Here is a 12308-nt window from a genome sequence, read left to right as displayed (position 1 = left end):
AATCACAACCGTCAATCCCACACGGCAATAGTTATTCTGTTCACTTTTCTTCAGCTGATGGATGGACGGATTCCTTTGTAAAAGTAATGCCTGAATAAGAGCTGCAATGGTGTTGTGCTCTACTACTGAGTCAGCTTTCAGTTTGTAATGATGCTCTACCTCTGCTAAGAGACACACAGCTGAATGTCTTGGCCCTGATGAACCAAGATGCTCAATAACCATTCACTTACACAACCCACACACACACCACACACACACACACACACACACACACACACACACACACACACACACACACACACACACACACACACACACACACACACACACACACACACACACACACACACACACACACACACACACACACTCTGTCACCCAGCCTCCAACTGGGTCCTGGCCACCACCCGACAATTAGACGCACAAGCTGTAAGAGAGGGTGAAAGTGCAGCTGTCAGATGTGTGTGTGTGTGTGTGTGTGTGTGTGTGTGTGTGTGTGTGTGTGTGTGTGTGTGTTTGCGCGTTTGTGTGTGCAGCATGCTACCCCCACACAGGCTAGCTGGAGCCTGATTTGATTGTGTAGGAGCAGATGGTTGGCTGCTGCTAGGAGGCATCCTGTGTGTGTGTGTGTGTGTGTGTGTGTGTGTGTGTGTGTGTGTGTGTGTGTGTGTGTGTGTGTGTGTGTGTGTGTGTGTGTGTGTGTGTGTGTGTGTGTGTGTGTGTGTGTGTGTGTGTGTGTGTGTGTGTGTGTTAGCATTAACAACACATTGAAAGTAAAGGTCTATCAGAGCTATTAGTCATTGGCTAAATTATGGATGATGTTCTGGGGAAATGTAAAAAGAAAAAGAAAATCGCAATTTATTTTCTGTATTGCTTTAAGGCAGACAAACAAAGGATGATGTGTACAGCGTTAGTTTGCTTTTCCATTGATCAACTGCGTTGTGACTGGTATTTCTTATCCTACGATTTAGCTCTTTTTTTAATCCAAATTGGATTCACTGTTAAAGGAAAGCTGCAAGTAGTTCAAACTTAACAAACATAACAGTCACTTGAGAGAAGGGAAATCAGGTCTTGTCTGTGTGGCGGCGGGAAGTTACGCGTTCTTCTTCTTTTTTTAGAAAAAGGTTCTCTCTCTGTTCTGATAGGTAGCGACATAAATACAATACAGCCCATGAGGGACACAGGGAGGCCAGCCACCAGAGAAGGGCTCCAGGCGGGAGGAAAGAGGCTTATCGATGGGCCGATCTGTCAGATTAGCTGGACATGACCAGCCTCCAAACTGCCACCGTTCCTGGATTATTATGATGATTATTCAGAGATGAAGACTAACCTGAGCTGGACAACAAGATATACTGCAAAGTCATAGCTCAATGTGTCTATATTACCAATGCAATTTCAAAACAACTAGAAAGCCTGCTTAGGTTACTGCACGACACCTAGCATACAGCGCATGAATCAAAAGGTGCATCTATGGAATCAAACTGATAGGTAGAATACAGCTATGATCCATGAGAAAGTGTGATCATTCATAAAGGAAAATAAGATCAAATGTACTTTATGAGTCCCAGACGGGAATTCCTGCAGATGCCGTCTATGAAATGAAAGACAAATTCAAACCCTTCAAATCGAATCGTCTTCATGGCTCATTGACATCCTGTCGGCACCACCCCATTGTGGCCGTCCGTCAAAAGATCCGGCCAGACGGTTCACTTCCTTGCTGTCATGAATCGCTACACTAGAGAGCGTCGTGTGACGAGAGTCCCCCCCCCTTAAGTCCCGTCCATCATTCCGCTGTCTAGCGTTGGCTCAAGGTGACACATGTTCCACCAACTGGAGGTGTGCGTGTGTGAGTCTCCTGCAGTGGTCTTGTTACACTGGCAGATGGAGGACATTAATACAGATGGGGGGTGGAGGGGGGTTAAAATACCAAACCTTCTTGGTAGATTTCCAACAATCTTCATGCAGAGATTCCTCACCTTAACTAACACGTTTTCTTCAATCCAAAATAACACACTGCTTTATTACAAAGATTCTGCTCTTATTAATTGTTATAACATGGATGGGTTTGATGGGAGATTCTTGTTCCTTCAGCACCACTGTTTCACTCTCCTCTGTTTCTGTAGTAATGTTAGGCAGACAGAAGTCGAGCCATTTAGTTCATAGCTGTATAAACACTTTACACACTTCCCTCTAGCATTGACTGGCCATTTAAAGGGAGACTACTGATATCATCTAATAGGCTTGCAATGGAGATGAGTTGAGCAGTTATACAACAGGAAAATGTTCACCGTTTGTTAATATTGTTTTGTATAGCCCACAGTAGAAGCCTCAAGAGTAAAACAACAGGATGATATCACATTTCTGAAATGCTGCACTCAATTATTATGGAGCATTCACCAACTGTAGAAGGAAACAAAAAATGTTCACTCACTGTGTTATTCTCAAAGCATTAGAATCAGCTGGAGGTAAAACAGGCCAATTTGTGTGGTTTTGGAATTGCTAATGCCGAACCAATAGAGATTATTACAATATCTTCCCCTTTAAAAACACTTTGTCCGAACAATAAAACACATTAATACATTTAACATTTCCCTCAACATTTGTGTATGACGCTAAAGGCATTTCCTTAATCCCCTGATATTAACATACGTTATGTCGTGGCAGGCACTTTTGCAACATCTACAGAAGATTAACATAAAAAAAACGGAGATTGGGGTTGGATTGGTGCCAGAGATGACTGAAGTTCCCTGTGAAGTCTCAAGTATAAATGTTTCAACCAGAAAGCCTCTAAGCATCGTATTAAGTATACACAGTTAGCCGAAATCAAATCCCATGTGACTTTATCAAGAAACTAAAAAAATTAAATAAAAACATTCCAACAGACAAAACACTTTCAAAAACGTTTTTAAAAGATAAAGACAGAGTTCCACGGCCCCAAACCCCTCCTTGAACTGGCACACTTATATCCATCACTAACAATCCTTTATAATCTCTCCATTGCATTTCAACGAACACGAAAACCAAATCCCAATAGCGTCTGTGTTTACAAGCAATGGGGAGAAGTTGGCAAACACTTTGATTTGCCCTGTGTCAGACCTGGGGTATGATGCTGCGTCCCACAAGTATAAATACACAGAGCAATCTCTTCTGGGTCTCTGGTTTGGGCTGTGTTTTGGTGAATTAGTTACAGAGTTCAAAGTAACTACATTAGAAATAGATGTAGTTCATGTGAAATGTGTTTTGAAGTAAAGCCTTTTATAAAACCGAGATACTAATGTAGTGGATTCAGTTCAGCTATCTTGACCTTCTCTCACTGCTTTGAATGTGCTGCTTTCACTTTCACTGGCTTTGCACTTAGAAATGAAGGTTCAACATAACTGACCTTAACGTAGCTACCACCACTACAAAACAAAACTCTGTGCTAATGAAAATAACTGTAACAAACAGGCCTGAAGACAAAGCACCAGCTCAATATGTCAGCACAATGTATTTCTGAATACTGGTAGTATAATTCAATAAACATTAGTACTGCAGGGTATTCACAGGGACAGCACCCTTATTCACAGGTCTTGTGACCAGAGACGGGACACAGGGGTAACAACCTGCTGAAATGGAAAATAAATATTATGGTCATGACTCATGACTTGCTTGCCCAATAGAGTCTCCTGTCAACACTAGCTCCCTTCACTAAACATTAGAGAACAGGAACAGCACAGGACACAGGAAACACATCACAATGCAATGTCGACTACTCCTTGAACATCTTGAAGCATTTCAAAACAACAAGACCTTGAATATGGGAGCTGGCACATTCCCAGAAGACCCCACCCCAGTAACACCCTTCTGTCCTCAGTGGGAAGGGGCCAGAGCAGGAATCATGTTCTTCCAAATGTCCCCTCATCTAATATACAGAGGCGAGGCTTGGAGTACACATGGGAGCCTCATATTACTCTTTATGATTCCCAGGAGGTTTGGTGTGTACAGCTGAGCACCAATTGTGGATGACTAATGTGGGTGTGTAAGCATGGGAGGAGTCTATGATGGCCGGTACAGCCAGAGGCCTCAAATATAAAACGTTTTCATTACCACCTTGTTGGAAATAACCATGCTCCGTAATTATGTGCGGAGGTTTGGACAGCTGACACAGCTGAATCACGTTTATCGCATCCCAGTGGTTCTCGCAGAAAACAAATGGCTGCTGGATGTTAATCGAGGACTCATGAGAAGCTCTGGATACATTATCAGTGCCACTGGGTTGGGCTCTAGGAGGCTGAGTACACTGTATGCTGCACAGCAGTCCCCATGGTTCCCCAAGGCTTACGGCATGGCCTGAGGTAATCTTTAGCAGAGCTAGCAGAGGTAGTGATGCAAAGCTTCCGAGGGGAATACAAACACTAATACTGTTTGGAAATACATCAATATCGGATTTAACTAAATAACTTTGCATCACTAAAATGAATGTTTAAGGTGAAGGCATATCCCTATGGCAGCCAATTTAAAACATATTCTTCAGTAAGGCAGACAATATGACCCAATGTTATGTTTAGGGTTTAGAATTAGGGGTTGGGTTTGGAATTATGGTTAAGGGTTGTTTAGAGTTTAGGGTCAGTGATTGGGTTCAGGGATACAACTTGGGTTCAGGGTTAGAATTAAGGTTTTAGGGTGAGGGTATAGGGTATAGGGTAAGAATCTGAATTAGGGTTTCGGTACAGATTTGGGTTTAGGCATAGAATCAGGATTAGGGGTGTATGGTTAGGATAAGGGTTTAGGGTGTGGGGTTAGGGTTTAAATCAGGATCAGGGTTTAGGGTTAGGGTTAGGGTTTCACGTTTGGTGTTAGGGTTAAAATCAGGATCAGGGGTCTAGGGTTAGGGTTTCACATTCAGTGTTAAGGTTAAAATCAGGATCCGTCAGGGTTAACAGATTAGAGCTGTACAAGGTATTAAAACCACAAGCCCAACCCATGCGAAAGCCAAAGTCACAGCCCCTACCTGTTTGCCGTCCAGCGTGTACAGCCTCTTCACCAAGCCCGTGTCCAGCTTGATGGCGTTGGTGATGTCGGTGAGCACCTGCTCGAAGGAATGGGCCGTCTTCTTGTTGAGCAGGATGCGCACGGCCTTGCGCGGCTTAGCGCCGCCGCGGATCACGGTCACCAGCTTGGGCTTGATGAAGTCCTTGGACTCACGCTGCAGCAGCAGCTGCTCGCCGCCGCCGCAGAGCGCCGAGAGCGAGCGAGACGTGGCCGTCTTGCCCACCCACCAGCTGGGGTGGACGTTCTTGGTGTAGTCCAGCCGACGGTAGGGCTCGTTGGAGGCACACACATAGCTCTCGCCTGGAGGAAGAGAGGGAGAGAAGACAAGGGATATGGGTTGTTTAAAAAAAGGGTTAAAACGGATAATCTAGTGGATGATAATCTAGGGTTCTTGGTTTGAACCACAAAGTCTGCAGTCTCAATGTAGACATCCCTGAGTGAGATGCCCTACCCCCCTACCTGTTACTTAATGACATTGAATCTTAAAAAGACCCCTTGGATATCATCAATTGATCACATCCCCGATCACACATAACTGCAACATATACTGTACTGAGGCAACATATTCAGCGCAAGTCCAACAGAAGTAGTGTACAAGAGATAGAGCAGGGGCTCATGCAGGAGGAATGCAAAATATGCGTTCACATTGGCCCAGCGCTAATCGGCTCTCCATCCGATAACAAGGACTTCCTCAGAGGAACAAGGAGACACAGTGAGGCCAAGCCAAGGGTAACTCTGCCTTATCCTGCAGCCAGGCTCACAGACCTTGATCCAAAGAGCACTTCTCTTTTGTCAGCATTTCTTTGTAGACTTTTGCCTCTCCGGAGCAGTCATGTGACGTGTACTGAGCCTTTACTGATGCCACACCTCTGTTGATGTGTCTGTGATACGATTGCTTGTTGACAGCAGAGCACAGGGAGGACACCGAGCAATGACTTTCAATTGTATTTTTTCTTTAGTTTAACATGAGCATGCGATTTGCTACGATCACAATTTGACATATTAGTGATGTGAAACACATACATAGGCTGGTGTTGGAGGGCCATACCAGTTGTAAGGGACAGTTAATTTATCTTAAATATCAAGGAAGGTAAACAGTTGCATCATGCTAGCTTCCTGAATTTCCCTTTCAGTATAAGATAAAGTGTTATCTTCGTTTATTGTATTATATGCAATCGGTAAAGGATAACAAATTCAACCTCATTTAGTTGTACAGCTAAGACTTTATATGTGAATAGACAGGAAATCTCACTTTATTCTTGGGTTATCTGATGTGTGTCAAGGCAGAAGTAAAGGACAGAGCGAGAGAGAGAGAGGGAGAGAGAGAGGCCCCAAAGTATCCCATGACACACGGCTCAAAGAAGCCAGCAATTAACCAGAGGCTAATTATCAGGCAGGGACGCAGCTGGGAGGCCCTTATGCTTTCAAACTGTGACAAATGTTACCAGGTCGTCATCAATTCAGGGACAATGACAGCATTAGTGAGACGGTGGTCTGATAGAGAGGGAGGGTGGAGTTGACAGCTCTGTCCCCATGGGGAGGACACAGGAAGGTCTCAGGTGTGAGGGGAGGGGGTTTCTCAGCTGGCAGCACCTGAGGTCAGCTTTTCAAAAGGCAGTTTAACAGAACCACCAGCTGCCCATTGTTGTGGCGGTTACACGGTGCTACAAGCACAGCCGTTAAACGTTTAGGGGGACACCACGCCTCTGCATGGACCCCATGTGAAGGACGCTTGATTGGGCTTGCACAGAGGAAATGCCCCAGCAGGGTTTAACAAACAGAGGCTGTACCGCCCGCTGCTGAAGTGTGCAGTAATGGATCTTCTCCCCTCCCTCTCTCTTCCTCTGTATTGGATGGCAGGGGAAACTACACAGCCACGCTTGTTCAAGAATCCAGGCAATCCGGTCTGCTTGTCTTTGTTATTGCGTGGAACCACCGGCTTGTCGATCCAGATAGGCCATGCACCATGCTACATCTAGACCCTCTTCTTAAATTAGGCAGCCCCGTCTCTGTGTGGGTTGGTGTTGAGCAATAGCAAAACTGCCTCATAGATCGCACCAACTGCCGTAAAACAGACTTCTGTTGACTGCATTGATGTTTTGCAAGGGCCAGCACTCAGCACTGACCTACATCTCCCACCCGACTCCCAGCGGTGCAGTGGGTTAGCCTCTTAGGATGCAAGATGAAAGTATTCAAACAGGTGATGAAGAAAAAACTAATTTACTGCAGGAGGAGGTCAGAGTAGGGGAAGATTGTGTGTGAGCCGGACCCACACACCCACACCACAGATATTAAAAACACCAATCACAGCACACAATGGGGACCAAAACATAGAGATGGACTGATTGTTGCCGGGCTGTGAATGTCACCGCAGGGGGTACATTAGATGAGAGGAGGCGTGCAGGAGGAGGAGGACTGTAGGGTATTTTGCTTGAGTCAGCAGAGAAGCTAATACATGACTCATCTCCATTTAATCTCTGCGTCCGCCTTGGTGGGGCTCTGGTCTGAACAGCAATATAAAAACTGTTGGCATTTTTGCTTTTAGTTGAAAACTGTTGTCCTCCATTGGATTGGTAATAGGGTAAATCATTCTTTGCCATGATTCAACCCACAAAAATAACCGAATGAGGGAGGATTTTTTTTCCATGGGTGGCTTCGGGGACTGCCCGGAGCTGTTAGGTGACATTGACGTTCTGAATGCCTGGATGGTTGGATAGCTCAGTCAGATGTTTACCCTGCACAATCCCAATCACTCTCACTCTCACCAAGCTGGACTGAGACAGATAGAGGTATAGGCAGAAGCATGAGCACAGGCTTAATCCTAATCAAAGTTTAGGTGTATACTTAAACTTTAACATTTGTCATATCAAAACATAACTCTCGATTATGATTTCTGTCTTGATAGGGGCTTCTCAGAGATGGGTCTTGTAACTAGATGCCCAAGGGATGCTCGTCATAACTTTCAACCTGATGGTTGTAGTCACGCAGCACATGGTTTTATGGGCTTGCTTTAGTTCGTCCCAATTAACCCCAGGTCAAGCTTTATAGCTTTCAAACACTTTCCAATAAAAAGTCATAGCCCTTCCCTTGCAGTCGATACTGCCAGCATCTAGCAAAAGGGCCCAGACTATAATCTATAACGTTCAAAAATTGTTTGTGAATTTACTTTTTTGATTTTATTTGACTTCAATTTGAGTTATAGTCAAGGGAACACCTTTTTCTTGGGCCTACAACTGGCCATTTCCGGTCAAAACATTAAATAGCAGCTGTATCTTCCAGCTCCTTGCATCCACCCTGTTTCAATGCACTTCCTTCCAAGAAGGAAGGCTAGTTCAACACATGAAGGCTAAAGACCTGTATAGGATATGGCTTGATGTACATTGGAAACACAACACTGCGTTGTTGCAGTACATCAGTGAACCTTACCCTCTTCTAATTGATCTAGACTCGAGATCTTCTTGCTTCCATCTGCGGTGTACAGTGCGCGCACTCCGTGGGTGAGGTTGACGTTGTCCGACAGGGACCGAGTGAGTTCCATAAGCAGGGCATCCATTGACCTAAAACGGTCGTTGGACACGGCGTACACCAGGCCCTTAAAGTATTTGTCCCCATTGCGGTAAAAACGCACTTTTTTGGCTTTCTTCTCCGACGTGAGGGATTGGAGGGTGCGCGCTCGGTAGAAGCTACAGTGCGCGCTGTGCGCTGGACTTGGCACCAGACCGTTACCCCTCAGACTGGAGTGGGACCCGGAGGCGCTGGCCTTAGATGACCGGTGTTTCTTCTCCCTGTCTTCAAAATGTTCAAATTCCATAATTCTGCTTTGGGACATGCTTCGGTTGCCCAACAACACACAGAATCCGGATGAAAAAAGTGACTACCGAAACAATGTTGCCGTATCCCGGTGTATGCTGCTTCTTCTCCGGGAGTTCAGCGGCAATTTCACCGGTGACAAGAGCAGCAACAACTTGTTACCTTAACATCCCCTAGTGAAAACGTACTTATTTATCGAAAGCGAGGCAAGGCAGTTCAAACGACATTTCAATCCAAAGAAGAAGAAGAAAACAAACTTCCTCTTGGTTGTCGAAATGAGATGTCAATAAACGCTATGGTTGATTGAAAGCGCTCAGAATGATGGCCTGCCTTCATTGACAGACATTGTAGGTCTATTTTTGTAGGTTAATGCCATATAAAAAGCATTTAAAACTCATTAGGTCCCATAACAGCTGCTAGGTTCCCCTTTTCTTCTCGCAGCCCTTGTTGGGTCGGCTGCGTTGAAGCATGTTGAACTACCGCAGGAGAACCTGTCAGATCAATGAGAGAAGGAAGCCCGCTTCGGTCGCCGCAGGGTCCTAATGCAACCCATTGTTCCCCCAACGCGTTAAGGACGTGAAGGGTGACGCGTAGTGCCCTCGTCCTATGAGATTACTCTGAAATAACTGAATCGTCCCCTGCCATATACGGAATAAAATCTTGACACATATTGTTTAATAGATGGTATTCGTCTCTAAGTATGTTGCAGGCTACACTTCTTAAAAATGCTATACCATATGCCTTATATTGACTCATTTTTTGATCGGCCGGGAAGCGATCGATTGATTGATCATTGGGTTTATATTCCTAGACGAATTGCCCGAAAGGTAGGACCGTGATATTTATTTACCTTTGGACTGTTTATTCGAAGCTAAACTTTATAAATAATTATAGCTGTAGAAAAACGATGTGTGTGTGTGTGTGTGTGTGTGTGTGTGTGTGTGTGTGTGTGTGTGTGTGTGTGTGTGTGTGTGTGTGTGTGTGTGTGTGTGTGTGTGTGTGTGTGTGTGTGTGTGTGTGTGTGTGTGTGTGTGTGTGTGTGTTTTTATCGACCAGCTGGTGCGGCCCCTCCCATCCAGTGCTTGGGTAAATGAAGTAGAGACCAAGGATTAATGACTTCAAACGGTGATTAGGCATATTTCCCATATGCAATAGACATTGTTAAATTGTAGGGTATTTAAGGTAGGGTATACGACCTAAATGAAGAGATACAATTCGTAAAGGTGGGCTAAAAATGTGGAGGACATGAACAGCACCGTGAACAGCATCTGAAATGGGCTGGGGTCGGCAGTCAGAGATCATTTTGCGCCCTCTAGTGTTCACGATTGGACAATGCCACTACATGGAAAGATACAGATAAAAACGACTAACTAACTAAACTAACTATGCCTATAGTGGAATAAACCCAACAGTAAAAACTCCTAACTCTTTTGGGACCTACTTGAAGCTTAATCTTAATTAACTGAAACGAAATTAATGAAAATAAAATACATATTTTGTCTAATTTATTTGTGTTATGCCTACATATTGATAGATGCCATTAACAAGCTCTTTGGTTAATCGCTTGTAAATATCACCCACATGTCTTCTCTGTAAATAACAATATACCCACTCTTTAAATAATGGAATTTTTTTTTACGTCAATGTTAATTTCCCGCCTGACCAATGACCTTGTTTACCTTAGAAACATATTGGTCAAAGATGTCCTGCCACGCCTTAAAGGAACTCAACTCCTTTCAATGAGATGAACTACAGCAGGTAATTTGACTTGCCTTATTAGATGAGCAACTGTTTGCTATATTTTAACTTCAGTATTTTCCAAATTCACTTCAAGGACGGCCTTCACCAGGGCTTCAGTCTCTGCCAAAAGCTGTAACAGCAAAGCTGTTACCCATTCAGGGGGAAACCACGCCTCTGCATGGACCCCATGAAGGACGCTTGATTGGGCTTGCATGGAGGAAATGCCCCAGCAGGCTTTAACAAACAGAGGCTGTACAGCCGGCTGCTGAAGTGGGCAGTAATGGACCTCCTACCCTCCCTCTCTCTCCCTCTGTATTAGATGGCAGCGGCAGGGGAAACTATACAGCCATGCTTGCCCAAGAATCCAGTCTCCTTGTCTTTGTTATCAAGTGAATCCACCAGTCCACCACCATAACATAGTTTAGCCAGAAAGGCCAGGCCCCATGTTAAACTATAGCTCCTCTTCTTATATTGGGCAGCCCCATCTTTCTCTCAGTGGATACTGAATGAGATACTCAATAGCAACTGTCTTATAATAGCAACTGTCGCACCAACTTCCGCAAAACAGACTTCTGTTGACTGCATAAATGTGTTGCAAGGGCCATCAGCACTGATCTAAATCTCCCACCAGACTGCACAGGGGCACTGGGGGATAGCTGAGGAGGATTAGAGGAAAAATAGACAAGTGATGGAAACTAAGGAATATACTGCAGGAGGTCAGAGTATGCTGAGATTGTGTGGGAGCCATAATCCAAATCCAAAATCACGCAAACGCGTAAAGGCCAAGGGTGAATACTAAGCCTAATTTTCGATGTGCTTTGCAACTCTCGTGCCCCTTACACCGCACGACCCCGAGAGTGGCCTTCATTAACCTTTAAGATCCTGCTTTTGTGGGATGAGACAATTAACATGTTATTTACAGGGGAGTTTCTAGGTTTCTGAAACGTCCGGGGCTTAGCCCAGAGGGATAGAAAAATGTGCACGTAGCGTGCGGCAATTTTTTTTGTATGCTTTATGGTGCATGCACATTTTTTCATAATGCTTTACCTAAATAAACAAAATACACAGTTTATTATAGGTTTAAATAACTACCTGACTGCTTTGCTGCTTATCCCCAAACATCTAAAGTTCCATTCAAGTTATTTCAGAGTAAAATGAATACAAATGAGACAAACCTTACATACATATATATATGTATATTATATATATATATATATATATATATATATATATATATATATATATATATATACACACATATGCATATATACATATATATATACACATATGCATATATACATGGAAAAAAAACATTGAATGGTTGCAGTACTTCAGTGAACCTTACCCTGTATTAATTGATCTAGACTCTGGTTGTAGTCACGCAGCACATGGTTTTATGGGCTTGCTTTAGTTCGTCCCAATTAACCCCAGGTCAAGCTTTATAGCTTTCAAACACTTTCCAATAAAAAGTCATAGCCCTTCCCTTGCAGTCGATACTGCCAGCATCTAGCAAAAGGGCCCAGACTATAATCTATAACGTTCAAAAATTGTTTGTGAATTTACTTTTTTGATTTTATTTGACTTCAATTTGAGTTATAGTCAAGGGAACACCTTTTTCTTGGGCCTACAACTGGCCATTTCCGGTCAAAACATTAAATAGCAGCTGTATCTTCCAGCTCCTTGCATCCACCCTGTTTCAATGCACTTCCTTCCAAGAAGGAAGGCTA

At 44.0% G+C, this 12308-nt stretch overlaps 1 protein-coding gene across 1 annotated transcript in view; it reads right to left on the bottom strand.

The window, feature by feature from the left end:
• dclk2a (doublecortin-like kinase 2a) overlaps positions 1–9385 on the bottom strand; it is a 34975-nt gene extending 25590 nt beyond the window's left edge. The window contains exons 1-2 of the mRNA XM_056586360.1: positions 8458–9385; positions 4991–5331 (exon numbers count right to left, since the gene is read on the bottom strand). Of these exons, the coding sequence (XP_056442335.1) occupies positions 4991–5331; positions 8458–8860 (744 nt within the window). The 5' untranslated portion in view covers positions 8861–9385. The remainder of the gene's footprint in view (positions 1–4990; positions 5332–8457) is intronic.
• Between the last annotated feature and the right edge of the window lie 2923 nt (positions 9386–12308).

Source organism: Gadus chalcogrammus, chromosome 3, assembly GCF_026213295.1.
Source record: "Gadus chalcogrammus isolate NIFS_2021 chromosome 3, NIFS_Gcha_1.0, whole genome shotgun sequence".
In the NCBI taxonomy this organism is placed as follows: domain Eukaryota; kingdom Metazoa; phylum Chordata; class Actinopteri; order Gadiformes; family Gadidae; genus Gadus; species Gadus chalcogrammus.
The sequence above is the reverse complement of the archived record's forward strand: the minus strand, read 5'-3'. Positions and strand labels throughout refer to the sequence as shown.